Source organism: Phyllostomus discolor, chromosome 6, assembly GCF_004126475.2.
Source record: "Phyllostomus discolor isolate MPI-MPIP mPhyDis1 chromosome 6, mPhyDis1.pri.v3, whole genome shotgun sequence".
NCBI lineage: Eukaryota > Metazoa > Chordata > Mammalia > Chiroptera > Phyllostomidae > Phyllostomus > Phyllostomus discolor.
The window spans coordinates 22,921,432-22,936,997 of NC_040908.2; the positions used below are offsets into that span (position 1 = coordinate 22,921,432).

At 38.9% G+C, this 15,566-nt stretch overlaps 3 protein-coding genes across 10 annotated transcripts in view; 2 read left to right on the plus strand and 1 right to left on the minus strand.

Annotated features, from left to right (window-relative positions):
* The window catches only part of DHX57 (DExH-box helicase 57), a 56,675-nt gene extending 51,102 nt beyond the window's left edge, over positions 1–5,573 (minus strand). Inside the window, exons 1-2 of one of the 4 annotated variants that reach the window (XR_004903625.1) lie at positions 5,361–5,477; positions 1,204–1,421 (exon numbers count right to left, since the gene is read on the minus strand). Coding sequence is in view for 2 of the 4 variants with exons in the window: in XM_028514626.2 (XP_028370427.1) it covers positions 1,204–1,415 (212 nt within the window). In the remaining 2 variants the exon portion in view is untranslated. The other 3 variants (XR_004903626.1, XM_028514626.2, XM_028514625.1) reach the window with 3 other exon arrangements.
* A 37-nt stretch (positions 5,574–5,610) lies between these two features.
* MORN2 (MORN repeat containing 2) lies at positions 5,611–12,809 on the plus strand. 2 transcript variants are annotated; one of them, XM_028514627.2, is made up of 5 exons: positions 5,611–5,751; positions 7,705–7,755; positions 8,137–8,243; positions 9,218–9,354; positions 12,579–12,809. In XM_028514627.2, exons 4-5 carry the CDS (start codon positions 9,218–9,220, stop codon positions 12,679–12,681), a joined length of 240 nt encoding a protein of 79 aa, XP_028370428.1. In that variant the 5' UTR covers positions 5,611–5,751; positions 7,705–7,755; positions 8,137–8,243; the 3' UTR covers positions 12,682–12,809. The 2 variants fall into 2 exon arrangements, with proteins under 2 accessions (XP_028370428.1, XP_028370429.1); XM_028514628.2 differs by lacking the exon at positions 7,705–7,755 and having other exon boundaries at positions 5,635–5,751.
* A 2,162-nt stretch (positions 12,810–14,971) lies between these two features.
* The window catches only part of ARHGEF33 (Rho guanine nucleotide exchange factor 33), a 78,915-nt gene continuing 78,320 nt past the window's right edge, over positions 14,972–15,566 (plus strand). For all 4 annotated transcript variants that reach the window (XM_036027882.1, XM_036027883.1, XM_028516462.2 and 1 more), the window contains exon 1: positions 14,972–15,053. The gene's annotated coding sequence lies outside the window, so the exon portion shown is untranslated. The remainder of the gene's footprint in view (positions 15,054–15,566) is intronic.

A 15,566-nucleotide genomic window follows, 5' to 3' on the forward strand; every position in this document is an offset into this window, starting at 1 on the left:
GTGTCTGCTGCATGAACAAACGCCTAAGACTGCAAGAACCTACCCTGTCTGCTTGCAAAAAGAATGAATCTGCATCTAACTCAGAAACTGGGTTCTTAGGCCAGCAGCTAAGGTGAAAATATAGTTTAAAATTACTCTGGAAGATTCCTTAAAATGCTGTCAAGTTTGAGACTGCTATATTTTCTCTCAATATGTCCAAATTGGCCATTTATCTTCTGGAATGAAAAAAATGTAGATTTTCTTGTTGCATACCAGATGAAGTATTTGGGTATGTTAGGCACTATGAATGGAAAACATATTTAAACCCTAAAATCACATGTTCAGTGCACCTGAGGCTTGAACTCCAAGGAGCACTTGGAAACCGAGTCTGACTGATGGAATAGCAGATTCTTCTCTCCATATCTTGCTCCACTGTGGGGCCCAGACTCATTTCATGGCAAATTTAAACTATTTAATTGCTTATCCATTTTTCTTCTTTTCCTGAATGCACAAAGTTGAATTCATTTACATTAAAAGTTTGAGAGTTGTTCCCTTAAAAAAGTGTGTGTGTGTGCGTATCTTTAAAGAAATCTCTCTATCTCTGAAAACTCCAGTGGAAAGCTCACAATGCACTCTGAGAGGCAATTACAATTTTACATCTATTTTGCATAGCATGCAGCAGTAAATCTTTACTTTCATTAAATATTCATTAGAATTACCAGGATTTACTCAGTATTTAAAAGTTGAATACGAGAGAAGCCTGGATATGGTATCTGTCACTGGTCGTAGCATGAAGCACCAGTGAAGATTTGGTCAATCTGGTTGGAAAACAGATAATTGATCGATTAGCAAGACAGTAAAATCAGGTGACATATTGGGACCCTCAAACCATAAAGCCTAAGAAGTACTTAAAATAATTCTCATCACTTTCACCATTTCTTAGTAACACTGTTTACAATAAGAGTATTACACTCAATTCAGGTCATGTGAAAGTTAAAGTTAACTTCATATTCTGAACTTCCAAAACAAAAAGGCCACTTCCAACAAAATTTGCCATTGTGCCTTTAGAATATATTATAAAGAGGGGACCAGTGCAAAGTTTTAAGATAAGAGGAACAATTAACTTGGCATAAATCACTTGGCATTTCTCCCCCCTTCCCTTAGCCGTCTGTATAGATTAGGAATCAACACTTTCTGTATTTGAACATGCAGAGAGCATAATACCTGGCCGAGTGCCTTGATTCACTGAAGATACAAAAGTCATCACCATCATCCCAAATTCTGCTGGAGGCCTTTCTATTGCCACCACTGCCACCACCACCACTGCCACCCCCGTGAGATTTGCTGGTGTGACTCCTGCCTCCTCTTCCTCCTCTAGAAGACCCTTTTCCACTTCCTTTGCCTGGCTTGCCTTTTCTTCTTACTGAAGAGCTCATTTTCACCTGTGAGAGAAAAAAGTATGACAGGTATCATAAAACCAGACAAGTATAATAATTCTTTGTTTTCAAAGTTATGGATACAGCCTATTTTAAACAAATAAAGGAAAAATGCACATTTTAAAAGGGCCAGTTTAAGGAAAGTATGGATAAGTTGCTTCACAAAATATTTATAAGCACATCCCCATCAGGACTGATATTTAGTGAGTTTCTCTGACACAGATCTTAACCAGGGAATGTACATCAAAACACATGGAGAAGTTTCCAAACATGTAGTACCTAGGCCCCAATCCTATATTTTGATTTGGTCAGATGTGGTATAGAGTTTAAAAAGTTTTAGTTGAGTAGAGATGTTTTCATTTACTGAGTATGTGATTTGATAAACAAACTTTAAATTTACACATGCACTTTCAGACACAGCCCTGGCTCAGAGATTAAGCCTGTGGGGAGTAAAAGTGTGGAGCTTTTGTATGTAATCCAAGTTAAGTTGTTGTCAGTTTACAATAAAATGCAGTAAGATTTTTTTAGGTAAGCCTCGAAACTCCAAAGCAAATATAGTTGATACACAAAAACTAAACAGCAAGGAATAAAAGCATACCACTACAGAAAATCATCAAATCACAAAAGACAGAAAGAGAGAAAGAAAAGAACAATGGATCTATAAAACATAGAGGAAACAATAATGGCAAGGGTAAGTACTGCCTATCAATAATTACTTCAAATGTAAAGAGACTAATTCTTCAGTCAAAAGACACTGAGTGGCTGAATGGATGAAAAAACAAGAGCCACTATATGCTGCCTACAGCAGAACTGCCTCAGCTTTAACACACACAGAATGAAAGTGAAGGGATGGAAAAAGATATTCCATTTGGTGAATGGAAACCAGAAGAGAGCAGGGATAGCTATATTTATACCAGACAAAGTAAACTTTAAGTCAAAATACCTAGGAATAAATTTAACTAAGGAGGTAAAAGACTTGTGCACTGAAAACTGTAAGATGTTAAAAAAAGAAACTGAAAAAGACATACATAAATGAAAAGATAGTCTGTGCTCATGGATTGGAAGAATTAACAGTGTTAAAATGTACATACTATCCAATGTAATCTACAGATTCAATACAATCTCTATAAAATACCAATGGCATTTTCCTCAGAAATAGAACAACCAATTTGTATATTTGTATGAACATTTCCTAAAATTTGTATGAAACCACAAAAGACCCCAAATAGCCAAAGCAATCTTGAGGAAAAAGAACAAAGCTGGAAGCATTATACTTCCTGATTTCAAACTACATTACAAAGCTATAGTAATCAAAACACATCGACATAGAAACAGATATATAAATAAATGGAACAGAATAGAGAGCCAGATATAAACCCACATATATTTAGTCAATTAATTTATAACAAAGGAGCCAAGAATATATATAGGGATAGGGCAGTCTCTTCAATAAATGGTGCTGGGAAAACTGGACAGCCACATGCAAAAGAATGAAACTAGACTATTGTCTTATACCATACACAAAAATGTACTCAAAGTGGATTAAAGATTTAAATGAAGCACCTGAGACCACAAAACTCCTGGAAGAGCCCTGGCTGGTGTGGCTCAGTGGATTGAGTGCCAGCCTGCTAACCGAAGGGTTGCCGGTTTGATTCCCAGTCAGGGCATGTGCCTGGGTTGCGGGTCAGGTCCCCAATAGGAGACATATCAGAGGCAACCACACATTGATGTTTCTCTCCCTCTCTTCCTCCCTTCTCCTCTATCTAGAAATAAATAAATAAAATCTTTTAAAAAATAAATAAAATCAAATAAAAAGATTTGTGGATATTTAAAAGGAAAAAAAAAACTCCTGGAAGAAAACATAGGTGGTAAGCTCTCTGACAGTGGCCTGGATGAACTATAGTGCCATGTGCTCAGAATAAGAATACTGGAGAGAAAAAGATTTGAGGGGAGAAAGTCACAAGTTCAGACTGGATATGTTACATTTGAGATACCTCTTAGATACTGTAATGGAGATATGTAGACGGTAATTGGATATATGAGTCTTTGATGAAGGGAAAGGTAAGATTTCTAAATCCTCTAAAGCTCTTGTAAGGGAAATGTTATTTTCTGTATTTTATAGATGAGCAGACTTGTCTAATGTCATCAACTACAGAAACAAATTCTGGAGCCAGGGTTTGAAACAATTCAATTGAAACAATTCAAACCCTGAGTCCAAAGCTGAAATTCTTTCCACTGTGTTGCCTCTTTACCACACACACATACTTACCAATTCAAAGGTTTTTTAATTGCTTTTGATAAGTTTGCCCCTGTGAGATTTGTGCCTGGGTCTTAATTTATAAAGGTAACTGAGTGAAAATGCCATTGAAAAGTGTAGCGTTAGAGTTCCCCTAGAAAGGAGACACATGCCGTGTCACCAGGGGCCACAAGGGGAAGCACCAGTGTGAAGGCAGAGAGGAACCAGGAGAAGGCACAGGCCACAGCCTTTCTGGGGGTTCCATGGGAAAGGCAGGGCAGGGAAAACAGTTTGGAGGTGGCTAGTTTGAATAACTGCAGCAGACTTTGGGGCACAGGGACTGTCCCTACTTGCCTGGTACCTGGCTCTGGGTTGATTTCAGGTCAGGGGTGGCTGGGGCTATGGACTCCATATGGTTGGTGTGCGTATGAAAGGCATGTTCACAGGTCAGTTGATAATTAGCTATCCCTAGGAAGGGCAGTTTCTTCCTGACCAGCTAGGCCCTCAGTGTGTCAAAACATCATAAAAAATTGTAAATAAGAAATATGAATAATCTAGTGCAAATTTTAAACCATATCATCACAAATTTCCTGACTCTAGAGCATCTTTTAGATGAGAACATCATAAGAAAGAAGTGTGCCTCAAGTTTTTCTGTTAAAACAATAGTAAATATACACATACTCACAAAAATGTAGGGTTATTAAAAGCTTAACAGGAGACCAGAACAATGGAACAAAGTGAATTCGGTAAAGTTGCACATTAATAACTATCTATTATTTCTGAAGTTTAGAAAAAGGGAAGGGATATACAAATCAGAGGGAAAGATCAAAACTTCATTTCAAAAACCATACAGCCAGGTAATTTGTGCAGTAAGAAGCATGGGGGGGGGGGGGGGGAAGATACTGTGATTTTATTTAAAAAGAGGAGTGGCTAGCCAGCCAGACCAAGCCACAGCAAGCTTGCCTAAAGAGCGATCAACTACTCTCCTCACACCAAACCAGAAAGTGTGTACCTTTACAACTCGATCCGAGAGCTGCTCTCAAATTCTGAGTGAAGACTTGCTGTCTGCAGCCAACATGTCTCTCCCCAGACGTTTTCCGGGGTACAGGAATTAGGGTGTATAATTCACATAGGCAGACTCCACTATTCAATCCCATTTAGCTTGGGAAGATTCCAGCTACCTCTTTTCACCGTGGACATAGGGACCTAAGTTTGGCTCGAAGACTATCCTTTGTTTCACACCCGAGTCCGGTTCCCAGGAACAGAACCACTAAGCGGGGCGCTCAACACAAACACACCACTCGCCTTCCAGGCAAATCTCTGACTGACTCCGTATTCCCCCTGCAGCACATACCCAGACCTAGGACCTTTCTTTGAACAAGAATCATCCCCATTCCTCTCTCCCACAGAGCCATTAGGTTCGAGAAGGAGAAGACAGGAAATGAAATCTGAGCCCTTCCAATCCAATCCTTGACTCCCCTCCAGAGTCCGAGTTTAGCTCCCCCGCCTCCCCAGCCTCAGGCTGGTGGACTAACTCAGCTGTCGACCCCCGCCTGGCTCGTTCCCAGGGTCTGAGATTCTGCTGGTCCAGACTCACCGGCCCCAGCCAAACAGGCTGGATCCCATCAGACCACGGCAAAGGGAGGCTGTGGAAGGGTCTGCACACTATCAACCAGGGCGACGCAAAAACCACGCACACAGACACCCACCCCTTGTCCGCGGAGAGGGAGGCGGTACGGGGCTCGCAGTGCTGTTTCCCGGGACGGCTGTCAGTAGGGAGAGCTCAGGGCTGTGGGGGTCCCGCCGAGATCCGCCACCCTCACGGAGCTCACCTGGAGCCGCACGGCCGCGGCCCAGCAGCAGCAGCAGCAGCAGCAGCAGCAGCAGCAGCAGCAGCAGCAGCAGCACAGCTCGGGCGCCTTCTGATTGGCTCAGTCTTGGCCTCTCGCATTTTAATTTCCGGGTGAAAGGTGCCTGGTTGCCCCAGCAACCGAGTCGCATTCAGCTCAGATCTAGCTTTTGGTTCCCTTTTCGCCGCAGAGCTGGCTACTCCGGAGGAATCCCAGAGTCAAGAAAATCTCTCCAGGACCTCTCTGTCAAGTGAGTGGCCTTTCTCCCAACGCCCCGAGCGGGGAAGGGCGCCTTTAAAAAGAACTCGCATTGATGCCGAGCTCGGTCCCTGGTAACTCCGGTGCCGGTGTGACATACTTCCTGCAAGTCTACAAGGGGGATGGGGTGGGGGGCGCGGTGAGCCCCTGGCCTGAGGATCAGGAGATCGAGATTCTAGCTCTGATTCGGCCGCTGGTTTGCTATTGTGACAATTTAGGCTAGTGCCGACTTCTCTAGGTTTCAGTTTCCTCTGTGCAGCCAGATGATCTCGGTCTCTTAGGTTCGTTCCTTCTAGCTCTAACATTCCAAAGCTTGGAATATCGAGCCATTTAAGAGCAATTGAAAACCATTCGGTTTCTTGTATGATCAAGTTAAATGCTCTGTATTTAACGATTGCTTTCCAAGTGTCATTCATTCACTAGACATTCAGTTCCTACTAGTAAGTGCTAATTACTATGCTGGACACTAGGGTGAGGACTACCCTGTGATCCCTGACCTAGACGAGCTGGGTGTCGTGATAGGAGACTGCGTTTTTTGGTTTTGTGTTGTTTTTAATGGGGCCCTACGTGCTACGGTAGGGATAGGCCAGAGTACTGTGGGGGCTCCTAGAGAAGTTTAGGTGGGAGGGGAGATCTGAAAAACTTTGCTTAGGTGATACCTCTGTTTTTCTTTGTGCTTCTTTCTGGGAGATTTTCAACCTTGTATTCCAGTTCACTAATTTACTTTTCAATCGTATCTTTGTTATTCAGCCCTTCTAAGGAGTTTTATTTTATCAATTATGTATTTCCTAGACGTCTCATTTGTTTTTTTCATAACTACCTGTTTCTGTCTCTCTGAGGATGTATTTTAAAGTCTTCTAGGTACCATGTTATTAACTATTTCCTCAGAGGGGATGAGCCTCCAGCTTTTCTCACCTGGCACTTAATTTTTAAATTAAAAATGTCAGTTCTCTTGCCTCATCCATAGATATTTGATTCAGTAGTGAGGGTAGAGCCTAGGAACTTGCAAGCATCCCAGGTGATTCTGACGCATGGGCCACACTTTGAGTAACATTCTAGCAGACAGTGTTTGTGTTTGTCTTTTCAACTTAGTATTTTCTTCAGTATTGGAAAAATGCAGTGTTTAAGGTCACTAAATGTTCCAGTGCTCTGAGGCATAGGTTCACCCCAGTCCTTGGTTACTACTTCCTTTCTCATCCTGTCTCCATTCCAATCTAATTCCGATCGGACACCTCCACCCTCACTCCTCTTTATGTACTATCTTTATTTTCTATTTTTCTCCTGCCATATCAGAGATTCCTTACTCTACTTTACCTCTGAGACAGTCAATACATTATATAGGCTACCCAGAAGAAATAAGAACACATGTCCATATAAAAATTTATATGAATGTCCATAGCAGTATTTTTATAGTATCCAAAACTGGAAATAACTCAGCTGCCCCTCAACTAATGAATGATAAACAAATGTGTTATTTCTGTAAAATGGACAATTATTTATCAATACATGTATGAACCTTGTAAATATACTAAGTAAAAGAAGCCAATCACAAAGGACTACATATTGTATGAAATGTCCAGAATATGCAAACTCATAGACACAGAACGTAGATCAGTGGTTGCCAAGGGCTGGGGCTGTGGTGGGGTGGGCATGGGGGAATTAAGGGGATGGAGGATAGCTGCACATGGATGCATGATTTCTTTTTTGGGCGATTAAAACATTTTAAAATTAGATTGTAGTGATAGTTACACAAAATGATCATGTAGACAAAATTATTTTATTTCCCCAGGACCCTGCACTAGATAATAGAATGTCAAGTAAGCATGATATACTTGTGATCATATGAAGTGAGTCTATTTGGTTTGCTCTTAAAGCATATTTGTTATAGGTCTTATGACATAAAATATTTAAGTTTATGTGACTTTCCCTAAATCTTTTAAAACAGCTCCAGAAGTATATAAGATAAACTTTATTTTTCCAAATGGAGACAAGTATGGTAAGCATACATTTCAATTACTTTTTCTATACAGGCTAAAATTAAATGGCTTAAGAGTAAAAAAATGAACTGTAACATTTAATAAAACAACTACTGGTATACTAACTCCATTAAATAAAATAATGTAGGTGAACAGATTTTAAATCTATTCTAATGTTAAGTCTACGCAGTGTGCCTTGGCAACTTATGGGATCTGTCAGTCTTCCTGGGTCTCAATGATTACAAGACCTTATAATTCCTCATCTCTGGTCTCATTGGTGTCAGTGCTAGGGATCCAAAGGACCCATATGTGTAGTTGTGATTAGGCCTGAATGTAAATACTTCGTTACTTAGTCAAACCAGGTTCCCACCTATCATCTTCAGTATGTCTCTCTTGTTTAGATGGTGACTGTACAAGAACACCTTCTGGAATCTTCGAGAGAAATGGAATAGGTATTCATACAACTCCAAATGGGATTGTCTACACAGGAAGCTGGAAAGATGACAAGGTATTATTTTGGTTTGAATACTGACAGTAAGTAAACCTGTTAATTAAATGATTCCAGGAATTTCTCCATTAATCAAAAACACACATGAGAAGACTACACAACGGAAAACCAAATAATATAATATATATGAACATATGAGTAATATTAAAGTTATGCAGAGAACTAGTCATTATCATCTTTCTCATCTCCTGTTCATTGGGTAAACCTAAACTCATTACATAATTTTCTTATTTAATCCTGAAAGCAATTTCATGAGGTAGATACTATTAATAGTCCTTTTTTACAAAGGAGTTAAATCAGGCTCATGTTTTTGTCCAGCTAATAAGTGATGAAACAAGAATGTATACCTGGGGCTGCTTGAATACAATTTTTTAAAAGAGATTTTATTTATTTATTTTTAGAGAGATGGGGAGGGAGGGAGAGAGAGAGAAGAGAAACATTGATGTGTGAGAGAAACATCAATCAGGTGCCTCTCACACACCCCACACCCAGGGCCTGGCCTGCATCCCAGACATGTGCCCTGACTGGGAATCGAAGCAACGACTTTCAGTTGCAGTTTGTGGGAGGGTGCCCAACCCACTGAGCTGCACCAGTCAGGGCTGAATTCAATTTTTGTTCTTAACAACTGTGTACTGTTTCCTGGGCTAACCAAACTGGTTGCGCTTTAAGATTTTTGATAATTCAAGGTATCTCAAGGACCCCTGTTATCATCATCATGGTATTTAAAACATGATGTTCAAGTGCCCCGGATGGTCAAGTGCCCCGGATGGTCAAGTGCCCCAGGTCAGGTTGGGGCTTCATGGAGAAATGCATATGAAGGACAATTATTAAAATGTCTTAGTTTTTTTTTTTATGGAAACAGAGAGTCATACAATGACAGATTAAATAATACCTAAGTGGATGATAGACACGTGTACATTTTCAAAGTGCTCTAGGGAAATAGTTACTGAGCTCATTTCCTTTGTTGTGAACAGATGAATGGTTTTGGAAGACTTGAACATTTTTCAGGAGCAGCATATGAAGGCCACTTTAAGGACAACATGTTTCATGGACTGGGGACTTACACATTCCCAAATGGGGCAAAATACACTGGAAATTTCAATGAAAATAGGTAAGCCTAACATAAAAATCACTGTAGTTCTTTGTTAAAGATTCTTTTCAGGCATGTTTGATTAAATATTATATTTAGTTAATGCTAAACACTCTTTTGTAATATATATTGTTAAAATGTATTACAAATATATAGTAATACAAATATAGTAAGAAATGTTGGGTTATTTTTTTGAGAGAAAAGAATGTCCGAGGTACTAAGACTGTCATTAGCCTTCAAAAGAAAATGTCATTCATTCATGGTGATAATCTGTTAAGACTTTTCCTTTATTTCCTCTTGAACTCTCCTATTCCCATAACATTTTTTGCAGTTAGCTTGGGAATGGAAAGCTTATTGCAATTATTGAGAAAATGTAAGCCAAAAATTACTTTCACTTGAAATATCTTGTTAAATTTTTAAAAAGCAGCTTTGGGGATAATGTCATAATTGTATATCTTATTGTGACCTGATATTTGTGTACATTTTTACTAAGCTAATTTTTAAAATGTACACAAAATTGGTTAATTTTCAAATTGTAGAAAGGTACCCACTTTACAAGCTTAATCTTTTATTTTAAAAAGTATTTTTATTTATTGATTTTTAGAGAGAGAAAGATATCAATTTGTTTTTCTCCTTATTTATGCATTCATTGGTTGATTCTTTTATGTGCCCTGGCTGGGGATTAAACCCACAGCCTTGGGGTTTCCAGATGTTGCTCTAACCAACTGAGCCACCTGGCCAGGGCTACAAGCTTAATATTTATACCGAATATTATGCCATATCATCCAGAGGTTCATGTTCATTTATAAATACCTCTTTATTATTTCCAGAATTGAAAATGCAGCCTAATTGTTATGAAGTGATTGATGTGAATACATTTTGAGGCGGGTAGAGGGGTATCCACTTATATTGACTCCAAGTCTGTGATGTTAACAATAAACTTTTTCCAGTTATGTAGATAAAGGGAGAGAAATCTAACCCATGGAATAAAGGTCTGTTTAAGTGAAGTGCATTTTTATCACTCCAAAGAGTCCAAGGAGACATCAGCACAGAACACAGTACCTGAACATAGTCGATGGTCAATACATATTTGTCTCATAAATAAATGACCTAATATAAACTTTTCATTTTTTACTGATTTTTAAAATATATTTTATTGATTATGCTATTACAGTTGTCCCATTTACCCCTTTCACTCCCCTCCCCCCTGCACACCCCCTCCCACCCACATTCCCCCTCTTTAGTTCATGTCCATGTGTCATAAGTTCTTTGGCTTCTACATTTCTTATACTATTCTTGCCCTCCCCCTGTCTATTTTCTCCCTACCATCTATGCTACTTATTCTCTGTATCTTTTCCTCCTCCTTCTACTCCCCTGTTGCTATCCCTCCATGTGATCTCCATTTCTGTGGCTCTGTCCCTGTTCTAGTTGTTTGCTTAGTTTGCTTTTGTTTTAGGTGTGATTGTTAATGATTGTGAGTTTGCTGTCTTTTTACTGTTCATATTTTTTATCTTCTTTTTCTTAGATAAGTTCCTTTAACATTTCATAAAATACGGGCTTGGTGATGATGAACTCCTTTAACTTGATCTTATCTGAGAAGCACTTTATCTGCCCTTCTATTCTAAATGAAAGCTTTGCTGAATAGAGCAATCTTGGATATGGGTCCTTGCCTTTCATGACTTGGAATATTTCTTTCCAGCCCCTTCTTGTCTGCGAGGTCTCTTTTGAGAAATCAGCTGACAGTCTGATGGGAACTCCTTTGTAGGTGATCGTCTCCTTATCTCTTGCTGCTTCTAGAATTCTTTCCTTCATTCTAATCTTGGGTAATGTAATTATGATGTGCCTTGGTGTGTTCCTTCTTGGGTCCAACTTCTTTGGGACTCTCTGAGCTTCCTGGACTTCCTGGAAGTCTATTTCCTTTGCCAGATTTGGGGAGTTCTCCTTTATTATTCACTCAAGTAACTTTTCCACTTGTTGCTCTTCCTTTTCTCCTTCTGATACCCCTGTAATTCGGATATTGGAATGTTTAAAGATGTCTTGGAGGTTCCTAAGCCTCTCCTCATCACTGGGTTGTGACGGTATATGTGAGGGCTGGGTCAGAGAGGGAACAATGGCACTTGCTCCGCTCTCTGTTGTATTTCAGTCCCTTCTGCCACTTCCCACAAGCAAACTGGGCCCTTCTGGTGCTGGTTCCCCAGGTGGGTGGGCTTGTGTACATTGTAGGATCCTGTGGGTCTCTCCAAAGAACTCTCCTGTGAGGCTGGGAGTCTCTCTCAGCACCTCAACCTCCACAAGTGTTTCCAACGGTGCTTTTAGGCTTTATTTCCCAGCAGTGGGGCCCTGGGTTGTGCGGTCTGTCTCACTGCCCGTTTTCACTTGGTTTATCTGCGCACAAATGTGACTGTGGACAGCCAGCTGCCATACGCGCCTTTCTGGGTCTGCTCGTTGCCGCTCCACACCCGCGCCCGTGCCTGGGGTCTGCCACTGGGGTCTGCTAGCCGCCACCTGTGCGCCTGGGGTTTGCCAACTGCCACCTGTGCCCTGTGTCTACCAGCCACCGCTTTTTTTCTGCTGCGACCCCTCTGCACCCCCTCTTACTGGTCTAGATGAATGGTTGTCAGGACTTCCATACAGTTCAATTCTCTGTCTGTTCTGGTTGTTTTTTTGTTTCTAAATTTTTGTTGTACTTAGTTTTGGCTGTGTGAGGAGGCACAGTGTGTCCCCCTATGCCTCCATCTTGGCCAGAAGTGAACTTTTCATTTTTAAACTGTTTTGAGTTTTGTGTAAACCTAACTTACATGATCATAAAATCTTGGACACCAGAATTTCTATAATGACAGTGGTTATTTGAAACACTAATATTAATAGTTTGTTTTTTTTATAGGACATGAAAACAGGGTGCTGGGTTTTTTTGTTGTTGTTGTTTTTTAAGATTTTATTTTATTTTATTTTTAGAGAGGGAAGGGAGGGAGATAGAGAGAGAGAGAGAAACGTCAGTGTGCGGTTGCTGGAGGTTATGGCCTACAACCCAGGCATGTACCCTGGCTGGGAATCAAACCTGCCACACTTTGGTTCGCAGCCTGAGCTCAATCCACTGAAGTGCTGGGTTTTAAATTGAAGTCTGAAAATGGAAATCTGTAATTTTTCAGACAATAGCATATAATATGTCACTAAGTAGACAGTCTTATATTTGGGTTGTAAATTCCTGGTCTTGGTTAATGAACAAGCATTTCTTACTATTGCAGGGTGGAAGGCGAAGGACAGTACACTGACACCCAAGGGCTGGAGTGGTGCGGCAGCTTTCATTTCACAGCTGCCCCGGGCCTGAAGCTAAAGCTCCACATGTAGATGTTCTGCAAGTTTTAATGTGGTGATTGAAGCTGTTCGTTGTACGGAAAACAGATATGTCATCCGAAATAACTTCACACACCACCTCTCTATTATAATTTTGCCAATAAAGCCGTCATTCACTTATGCCTTTTTGAACTTTATTTTCATCATCTTATAATTAGTTTAAAATAAAATGATTCAGTTGAGAGTTTGCTTATTTTAACAGCAAAACTATCCAAATCATGGCAAAGTCCATTTCCAATCCCGTGCCTGAATTTTGCCATTTTTAAAAAGTATATGTGTTAAAGGAAACTATCAAGAAAATGAAAAGATGGCCCTGGCCACTAGCTCTGCTGGTCAGAGAGTCATCCTGATACACAAAGGTTGTGGGTTTGATCGCTAGTCAGGGCACATGCAGGAACCAACCAATGGATGCACGAATAAGTGGAAAACAAATTCATCTCTCTCTTTCTCTCTCTCTCTCAAAATCAATTAAAAAAAAAGAAAATATAATCCACAGAATGGGAGAAAATATTTGGAGACCACATATCTGATAAAGGTTTGGTTTTCAGAATACATAAATAACTCATATATAAATATATATAAGTAAAGAGACAACCCAATTAATAAATGGGCAAGGGATTTGAATAGACATTTCCTCAAAGAAAAAATAATGCCTAGTAAGCAAATGAAAAGATGTGCAATATCATTACTCTTGAGAGAAATATGAATTTAACCCACAGTAAGATACTACTTTACAATCACTAGGATAGCTTTAGTTAAAACAACAGATAAAGTTTGGCAAGGATGTAGAGAAAGTAGAATCCTCAAACATTTCTGGTGGGACTGTAAAGTGGTATAGCTGCTGTGGAAAACAGTTTCTCAAAAAGTTAGACATGTAGTTACCATATGACCCAGCAATTCCTAAGTATATACCCAAGAGAAATGACTTGCACAGGAACGTCTATAGCAGCATTATTCATAACAGCCCAATAGTGGAGACACCCAAATGTCCATCATCTAATAAATGGATACACAAAGGTGGTAGATCCATACAATGGAATGTTATTCAGCCCCCCAAAGGATGAAGTACTGATACATGCTACAACATGAACCTTGAAAACATTGTACTAAGTGAAAGAATCCAGTCACAAAGGCCACATTATGTATGGCCATTGTGTGAAATGTTCAGTAGATTAGTGGCTGCCAGGGGAGGGAGGAATTGGGAGGCATGGGGTTTCTTTTTTGAGTGATGAAAGATGTTCTAGAATTAGTGGCGAGGGTTACACGACCTTGTGAATACTAAAAACCACAGAATTGTTCACGTTAAAAGGGCAAGCTTTGCATATGGTATGTGAATCACATCTCAATTTTCTCAAAACTAGACCTTTGTGTCTTCACATATTCTATGGCTAGAAAGCTTCTTTACCTTCTACATAAATTTTTTTTCAATTATCAGAACAGTGCATAGCACCTACACATGAAAAACTACAATTAAGACCTGAGTGTTTTTGCTGAAACTATTATTCTAAAACTAGACAAAGGTCTAGTTTCTCAAAACTATTATTCTAAAACTGACAAAAAATGGTGCATGCACTAGACAACTTCTGTATCATATTTCTTTATCCAAAATCTTACTAAACCATTGCCAAAATATTTAAAATTTTTGTTGTACTATAAATCTGTGTTGAAATGTATTTTAAAATATTAAAATAAAAATGGCATTTTTGTTAGTTTTTATAATAGCTTTGTATTTAATTTCAAAAGACCCTACTTTTTAGTGTTCAAAGATACAGTTTAAAAATTTGACATTTTTGAATTTGTTGCTTAGTATTAATGTATTCTTTTAGAATGAAATATTATTGTACTGGAATGTATAAGGACAAATACTAGACAGGGTAAGATCAGGTGAGAGCATGTTTTTCAGGAGCAGGACATATATATAATGCAAATTCAAAACTTCTGAAAAATACAAAACATTTGCTTTACTGCAAACTAAATTTCCCCAATATTTTTTGAATTATTTAAAGTAGCAAGATATATACTTTGCTTTTAAAATCTTTAACTGTACTGATAATTAAGTAACTTTTCAATGCTCGAGTTTCCAGTTTTCTAAGAGACCAAAGTGATCCCTCTTAAACAGCTTTCTTTCTTTTACTCCTTGAAACTAAACACAGTTCAGCTACTTGATTAGTTGATGCTAGAATTTGACCTGGAGCTTATATAATTAGAAGAGACACTAGTTTTCCTCATTTAAAAGCCTAGTTAGCATATGACAGTCTCGTTTCCGGGGAAGTCAAACCTCTCTTCTGCTTCTTTTTATAACCTTTAATTCAGAATCCAGATAAGCCTGGATCCAAGGATGATATGACCACAGCAAGCACCATGGGGTAAGTGTGTGCTTTTATGTGCTTTGAGAGGAATTGAGAGGGGTGTTCTTATTAAGAGAAGAAAGTCCATCGATCCTTATTAATTTTGATTCCAAATATGCTAACATTAAATTAGCTATTGAAAAATATAACTTTTTATTAAAAAGTTATAACAATTTATAAAACATTCATTTTCTTGCTTAGTTTGAAAATTATGTTATAATCTGCCTTTATAGGTTGTCAACTAATTAAATGTTTGGGGACCGAAGAGTTTTGCATATTACATATTTAACTGAAGCTGCATTAAATTTTGACAGCAATCTTAAAGAGTGATAGGTTTTTTATTTACAAGGCAAATAAATCCAATGTTTCTTTAGCATTAAGAATAAAAAATGAAAAAGATTAGGAATACAGGGAGGTTGATTTGTGCCTTTTGTAATACAGAAAGAAATAAAAGAGCTCATGCTATATTCAGAAAAATATGTACTGATTAATTAGCAGGGAATTAGTGAATCTTAATTCTAAACCCTGTAC

Excerpts from the sequence above, each read along its gene's own strand:
- MORN2 (XM_028514627.2), top strand. The coding sequence starts at position 9,218 with ATGAATGGTTTTGGAAGACTTGAACATTTTTCAGGAGCAGCATATGAA. Across the intron at positions 9,355-12,578 it reads GGAAATTTCAATGAAAATAG|GGTGGAAGGCGAAGGACAGT; the intron begins GTAAGCCTAACA and ends TTACTATTGCAG.